General features: G+C 43.3%; 1 protein-coding gene and 1 long non-coding RNA gene across 3 annotated transcripts in view; one reads left to right on the forward strand and one right to left on the reverse strand.

The window, feature by feature from the left end:
* tmem91 (transmembrane protein 91) overlaps nt 1-7,913 on the reverse strand; it is a 27,967-nt gene that overhangs the window by 14,391 nt on the left and 5,663 nt on the right. The window contains exons 2-3 of one of the 2 annotated variants that reach the window (XM_017431074.3): nt 3,639-4,867; nt 99-245 (exon numbers count right to left, since the gene is read on the reverse strand). In XM_017431074.3, the coding sequence (XP_017286563.1) occupies nt 99-245; nt 3,639-4,058 (567 nt within the window). In that variant the 5' untranslated portion in view covers nt 4,059-4,867. Of the gene's footprint in view, nt 1-39; nt 246-3,638; nt 4,868-7,913 lie in introns of both variants that reach the window. The other variant, XM_017431073.3, reaches the window with a different exon arrangement.
* LOC119618048 lies at nt 4,863-7,154 on the forward strand. The gene is made up of 2 exons (XR_005234571.1): nt 4,863-4,996; nt 6,309-7,154. It is a non-coding gene; the product is annotated as an uncharacterized LOC119618048 (long non-coding RNA).

Below are 7,913 nucleotides of genomic sequence, written 5' to 3' on the forward strand. Positions count from 1 at the left end.
GGTGCAGACAGATGTTGTTTCGAGGCGTGGTACTTGTACCTTCTGAGACAGGTTCTAATGGTGCAGACAAATGTTGTTTCACAGCGTGGTACTTGTACCTTCTGAGACAGGTAGAAGGCGGCGATGCCCAGAGGCCAGAAGCAGCAGAGCATGGAGAAGAAGGCCAGACCCAGGTAGTCCTGAGGGATCATCAGAGGGAAGCTGCCCTCGCTGTCCGTGTCGCTCAGGTCATCGATGGACGAGTCCTGGGTTCGAACAGAGGACATTCAGGGACACTTGAGATGGAGATGGAAGCTCGGACTCTTTGGTTTTAGTGAGAAACACACGGAGATCTCCTGAGTTCCTTAAAACATGCTTCTGTTTGAGCCTCAGCTCGTCTGTGCTGCTGCTGTTAGCTTATAGCTAGCCTTTTGCTACATTTAGCTTCCAGCTAGTGTTTCCATTTTTAGGTAGCATTTTGCTTCCTTTAGCTCCCTCCACATGCAGTCAGCTTTGGTTTAAAATCATTTTAAAAACTCTTTAACGACTAAAATCTGTAATATTGTGGATAAATTAAAGGTTATTGTGTAATAATAATAATAATTCTGAATCCAGACAATCACTAATAAAAACATGGACTGTGTATTTAGAGCATATTTTTGTTTTCTGTCATTTTTAATACTTTATTAAATCCAACAAGTTTCCTTCAGCTTTTAATCTTTTAGCTGTAAAGTTAAATAAAACTCAAACCAGGAGCTCAGATATGAGAGAACTGGTTGGAGTTTGACTAAAATGACTGAATCAAGGACCTTAAATGTAAAAAAAATGCAAAATAATCAGCTTTAAAGTTAAATAACTGTTCATAAAAATCTGCTGTTCTGATGTTTTCCTGTCTTAAAGAACGAGAAGAAAACTCTGCTTGTGACTGAATGAGGTCATCTGACCGCCGGCAGCCCGTGGCTGTGTGTGTGTGTGTGTGTGTGTTTATATATATGTATATATTAGAGCTGACTTCCTCCCCTCAGCCAGGCTGCTCTGCTTGTTGTGTTTTGTGCCCGATCCTGCTGTGAGCCTCATCAATACACTTCTGTTGTTTTAAAGAACGTTTACACAACAACAACAACAACAACAACAGACAGAACTGGAGCTCCACGTGAGACCAGCTGGTTAAAGAGCTGTCCTTCAGAACCTCATTTTCCTCCTGAAATCTTTTCCTCTCATTGGTCCGCAGATCTAATGACCCTGAGTAATAAGGACCTGTAAAAAACAGCTTTTAACTTTAACTTCAGTTAATTTACAGTAAAGTTGAGATAATTTTTCTTTTCCATAATTGTCTCATTTATGGTTGTCATCATTCTGTCTTCAGGTTCAAACCAGGAAGGTTTTGTTTTTTTGAGTTTTAATTAAAATTTGATCAACTCTGAGGTAAAAATGAGGAATGTTTCCAAGCTGAACTCCATCCTTTCTAACAATGAATCAGCACCAGGTTGGATTTTAGTAACTCTCCTTATTTTTATTCAGTCAGCGTTTAACCAACACATTAACAATTCTAACTCACTCATTTGTAGCTATAGTTGGCATATTTTGTTTCCAGATTTCTAATTTAAAGACACGTTAACCTCTGATATGAGGAAAATATGGTACGAGTTTGTTTCCTGCTTTTTGTCTGGTCTTCATGACTTTACAACGAGTGGCTTTCAAACAATCTTTGATTATTAATAAAGTTAATTTGGTTTTCATTATTGTTCTCCTAACGGGGCATTTAGGACACAGAGAGAAGCCATTAGCTGTAATGTTTGAGCTCTTCTCTGCGTATTTAACGAGTTTCCTGTCGCTCGTTAAGCAGAACTCCCATCATGCACCTCAGCAGTAATAACTTCTTTATATTTGTGCAGTGAACCTCTAACAACAATAAACCCTCAGCAGGGCTTTAAATGATAAAATAAAACAACAAACAATATAAACCTGACTGTATTTGATTAAACATATTAATCACACTTTAAATCTTAGTTTTCCTGACAGGATCCTCGACTTCCAGAGGAAAAAAAGGCCAAATGAGTTTATTTTACAACGTTTTTAATTGTTTGGAGGGACATCATGTGTCCTCTACAGTGGACATCAGGAGGACCTTCCTGTGAAACTGAACCATTAGATAATTAATGCTCTACTGCAGTTAATGTTAATAATAAGGTTCTGTTCAACCCGTTAATGTTTAACAGACCGAAGGGAAGAAAATACCTTCAAATGTCCACGACTGAGGACGTTTATTAAACACTGAAATATTGTTTCATTACTTTAGTTCCTCAAACTCCACCTCTTCAGATTTAACATTTTAACGTCCTAAATGTCCTTCACAGGACAGTGCCAGTTTATAAATGTCCACCAAAGAGGACAGGTTTGAATCAGTGGTTGGGTTATATAAACAGCAGAACAGACAGATGAAGATATAAAAGATGAAATAAATCATATATGACAGTTTTCGGTGGCCTGAAGGCCGGCAGGTAAAACAGATGTTGGGTTAAAGTTTGTCTCTTCCTCTTATTTGATTCCGTCTGAAACCGTTCATCACTCTGTCCTGCGGTCCAAAGACAGCCGAGCTGAATCATCTCACTAATGGAAAACAAAGGCTGAGGCTGAGGTCGCTCCAAGGTGCAGCATCTTCATCAGGAAGCAAGGAGTTTACCGGTTTCTGGTTCTGATCCATCTAGGCAGGACCGCCGGCTCGGTTCTAAACCTGACCTTGGAGGAATCTGCAACACCTGCAGAACATCTCATTCAGCCTCAGAAAACGGTACATTTCTGTTTGTCCTGAAGGTTCAGAGGAATCAAACGAACGGGCTCTGCAGCAGGAAAGTATCTTTATATAACCGGGCTTTTTGACAGAACGAACCGAGCTGCTGCCTACCTGAAAGAGCATGGAGCAGAGTTCTATTTTAGTTTCCTCTCTGGCTGAAAAACATAAAGATCTTCTGTTCTTTTATAAAAAAAAAAAAACTACAGTGAGGCAAGAATAAATCCAACAGAAGTGACATATTTGCTGTGCTTCTTTCTTAGAAACAACAATTTAATTTTAGCCCATTGGCTGACTTCTTACTGCTTTTAGACAGTTTATATTTAAAGTTTTTGATGCTTTTTTTCAGGAAACTTGAGGATTTTTGTAAGAAGGAAATTTGTTAGTAATGAACTAATGTAGTTTATAAATTTTTCGTACACATATTGATCTTTCCTTTAAAAATAGAAGCTAAAGAGGCAAAACTCTTCAAAACATAAAAATCCCAGTGGCTTCTGATTGGTCAATTTATCTGGTTTTATGAGGCTCCGCCCATCAGTTTGGATAAAATTAAAGATTAAAGAAATCACCTCATTGGACAAAAAGGTGTTTAAGTGCAGGGAACTTCATTAGGATTATCTAAGGGCGGGCGATCATGTATTTGCCTGTGTCTAAGTGGTCTGTTAGTAAAATATCTCATAAACCGCTGGGTGAATTGTAACGAAACTCTTAGAACATAATCATCGGATGTTCATCTACAACTGGTCACCATTTGGAGTCAAGATTTAAGATGGCCGCCACAGCTAACTACTTTTTGCTTTGCATTTTGATATTTTGCTAACAAACAAACAGAGTTTTAATCTGAAGGACTTCCTGTTTGATGTCTTACGTCAGAGTCAGGAAGCAGGTCGTCCTCGTCGTCCACGCCGTAGGACCCCCCGTGGAAGTCCTGCGTCTCGGCCAGCAGCTTCCTCTCCAGGGTTGAACCCGGCCTGATGTCCACAAAGGTGGTCTCCAGGTAGTCTTTGCTGAGCAGGGAGTCCGTCTGGCCCCAGATGGGGGCCGCTGGGTAAAAGGACTCCAAAGTGCGAGGTAAGGAGCACGGGTCCAACAGCTGCTGCTGCTGGAGCTCAGGAGGACGTCCACAGAAGCTCCTCCATGCCAAGGGAGGGTAGGCCCGGTCCTCCTCGCACCGAACCAGGACCACCTGGGCCTGACCAGGTGCAGTTCCCAGCCCTGGCCCGGACACTCGGTTCTTACTGATGTTTTCTCCCAGGAGAGGGTGGTCCAAGTCGTTTATCTTTTCCATCTGTGTCTTTAAGAACCACACAAGAGGCCACCGAGCCAAAACTAATCTACAGATCGGTTCAGATGAAGGCAGCTGCTTCGGTGTTTCACTGGTAATCCCGCTTTAATCCCATTCTTTAAATGTTCTCTTGTTACAGGTTCGGCTGAAGGGGCTGTTTTCCTCACATCGTAAACGTTTGGTTTCAAGCTTTATCGCTCTCAGTTTTTCCCACGATTCCCCTCTCCCATGACTGAACGAGTCTGGATTCGCTAATGGTAGCCAGGTGAGCTCTCATAAGAGAAATGTGGTGATCGGGGATCTCGCAGTTAATCCACAGAAACAGTCCTTGTCTTCAGCTGGGGGGGGGGGGTGAAAATGAGGGAGGCTGATGAGGATAAAACACTTCTATGACTTTATGAAAAGTTTGAAGAGAAAAAGCCACCCAAACGTCTGTGGAGGGACCAAAGATGGCCTCACGGCGCCTCAGTGGGTAAAACCATGCCCTCCAGCTTTATTGAAGCAGTGGTGCGGTGGTGCGGTGGTGCAGTGGGAGGATCGGGCCAAATTCGAGGCGGTTAAACAAAGAGGCTCCAGAAATAGATTCCTACGGCGCTCAGCAGCCTCCCTTTTCTCGTTTCGTCGCAGCAGGAAGCGATAACGAGGAAACCGAAGTCCTCCGGTGGTGATTTACGGCCGTGGTTCTGCTGCTTGGTTTGGCGGCTCTCCAGCAGAACATTTCATTTTAATGCGCCCCATTTGCATTAAGAGCTCCTTTCACTCAGGACGGATGAGGACTCGGGGTCCAGAGGGGACGAGGAGGAGGAGGAGGTCTGTAGGAGAAGAACAAGATGCACACAAATTATTTAGATTACGCAGCTCAACGTTAGATTTCACACACGGAGGAGGGCGGTTCTGGTCGTGAGACCGGTGGGTCCAGTTTCTTCACCTACATTAAGCAGGTGAGCACAAACAGGCAGTGACTCGTGAGGCGCTCAGCAGACCACCGAGGGGCCGACAAAGACCTGCATCGTGCTTCTTTTAGCTTTTAGCTAATGTTTTGCTACTTTCGCTTCCTTCCTTAAACTCAACAGAGTCAAAGACTTTTCTGTGTTTGTTCAGGTCAGTTGGCTGTGGCGGCCATCTTGATTCAGGTCGATTCACGGTGTTCATCTAATTATTACTTTTGGAGAAATTCAGTAGAACCCATTCATTGGATCATGAGATATTTTGCTAACAGACGGAGAAACAAACACAGGGTAGCGTTGAGTTTCGAACAGAGGAAACTGACAGCACGTCTGCAGGATAAGGTGAGTGGGTCGCAGGGTTCTGATCCGGCTCGGCCCAATAACTCGCCTCAGTGCGCCGCTCCGGACGTGGCGCTGAGGGCTCAGGTTCTGCTCACCTCCTGCAGGACGAGCAGCTGGAAGCAGAGTGACATCTGGACATATGCTTCGTGCTGCACACACGTCCTCCAACCTCTGCAGCCTGATTCCAGGAGAGAGGCACTCAGCTTTATTACCCCCCGCCCCCCCGCCTCGCCCTGCCTCCATCATAAAAACCCTCCTGTCAGCTGGATTATAAACCCACCTCCTTACTGGGATCCTGCAAAGCTCATAAAGCATCCAGTCAGGTGGAAGGGAGCTCACTAGGACGCCGCTGCAAATCACCAGCGACACCTTTATCTGCCGGAGTTTCCTCTCAGACGCTCCATCACTTCTGCCCCGCTTTAATCCGACTGCTTCCCTTTTCCATGATCCAGACAAAACTTTCCGTTACTAAACTGAGATGATGCTGCCGTTTTTATCGCTCGCTGCCTAAAGGAGAATCAGAGGATCCATCTGTTAGCAAAATAACTCATGAAACACGAGACTGATTTTAACGAACCTCGGAGGAAGTAATCACCAACTGATTAACTTTGGGAGCCAACCTGATTCAAGATGGCCGCCTCGACTAATCAATGTGGTAGTAGCTGAGACTGAACCCCAACACACTGTCTGTTAGCAAAATATCTCATGGACCACTGGACAGATTTTAATGAAACTTTCAGGAAATACTCATATACAACTACTAAACCTCTAATTCAAGATGGCCACCACAGCTAATCGACATTCGCCGACTTTGGTTTGTTGGTAGCCAGTTTCTCATCAGATCAGACAGAATGTTTGACCCAAACAGCCTGAACTTTGTAATGTGTCAGCAAACGATGATGTCATGGCGGCGGGAACATGCGCTCCTTCCAGGAACGCTAAGCCTTTAATTTCCCCCCAGCAGACATGAACAACCATCCTGGAAGTAATGGGCAGCTGCAGGAGGATGAAGCTTCACGTCACCTCAGGGTTTGATGTGTTGAAGGAACAGAGACGCTCTGAGATCTGCCAAAGGAAAAACTACTCCGAGCGGCCCGCAGGCGAAGAAATGGCCCTATTGATTTCTTTTCCCAAGCCTTTTTCTCTCTCTGCTCCGGCTGGTGAGAGCGGAGGAAACTGAGCAGAAAAGATAAGAAAAAAGAGCTCAGAGTAACGCCACGTTCCTATGGAAACACATCCACCGTCAAGTGGAGCGCACACTGCAGGATAAATGAAGCGGAGGCTAATTTGTCATTTTCAGTTCTGTTTCTGTGCTCGGCTTGATAATTCCAGCCCTGCTGTTTCTCTGCTTTTACTGGTTACCTTAAAACGAACAGAAGGAGTGGGACACCACTCATCGTTTTTGTAACTTTTATTCTTTTTTGGTCATTTAAATTTATTTACAAAGATTTTCCACCAAAGAAAAACATTGTTCTGCTTCAGCTGTTATTATCTTTTAATGTTGCTTTTAGCTTTTAGCTGCTGTCTTCCAAACTTTAGGTTAAAGCTACAGTTTCTAATTTAAGCTTTTAGCTTCTTTAGTTTAGCTTTTAGCTATGATTTTACCAACTTTAGCTTTTAGCTGAAATCCTGCTAATTTCAGTTCTTAAATGCGGCTTTGCTATATTCAGCTCCTGTGAGCTAATTTTAGCTTTAAGGTACTGTTTTACTACTTTTAGTTTGTAACTTTAGCTTTTAGCTACAGTTTAGCTGGTGCGTTGACAGTTTCAGCTCGTTTCAGTCTTCATCCCTCAGATGAATTTCTGCTGCATTACAAGAAAAAGGAGAAGTTGATTTAGGTCACTTTAAAGGGGGTGAATATTTATGCAGTCATTTATTTTATGTCACATATTTTTATTTAATTGGTAATAAATTTATTTTCTTTTTTACACTGAAGATTTGTTTTTTACATTTTCTTGTAAAGAAGACCAATTTATTCTGACTGTGACCGATTTATGACAGCAATAAAACCAGAAAACATACAGGGGGTGAAAACTTTTGATATGCTGTGTAAACACCTCCTGGCAGAGTGTGTAGTGTGTGTAGAGTGTGTAGAGTGTGTGTAGTGTGTAGCGTGTGTGTGTGTGTGTTGTGTTCTTTGATGTGAGTCTAAAAGCATTATGGGACACAGTGTTCACAGAGAGAAGAGACTGGCTGTTTGTGTGTGTGTCTATGTGTGTGTGTGTGTGTGTGTGGTCCAGTGACTGTAACTGAAAATCAGTTTGACATTCCAGGGTTTACATGTTTGGGTGTTCTGCTCTTGTGTGGAAGTTTTATTTATGAAAGGAGGATAAAAACAGATGTTTGTTTGTTTCTGTCTGTTAGCAAAATACCTCATCAACCAGTGGACGGGTTTTAATGAAACTGTCAGCTGAATGGGCGCCACAGATAAACGGATACTCTGCGTTTACATCAGTCCAGCCCCACTCTGCGTTTACATCAGTCCAACCCCACTCTGCGTTTACATCAGTCCAGCCCCACTCTGCGTTTACATCAGTCCAGCCCCACTCTGCGTTTACATCAGTCCAAC

Source organism: Kryptolebias marmoratus, linkage group LG2, assembly GCF_001649575.2.
Source record: "Kryptolebias marmoratus isolate JLee-2015 linkage group LG2, ASM164957v2, whole genome shotgun sequence".
Classification (NCBI taxonomy): domain Eukaryota; kingdom Metazoa; phylum Chordata; class Actinopteri; order Cyprinodontiformes; family Rivulidae; genus Kryptolebias; species Kryptolebias marmoratus.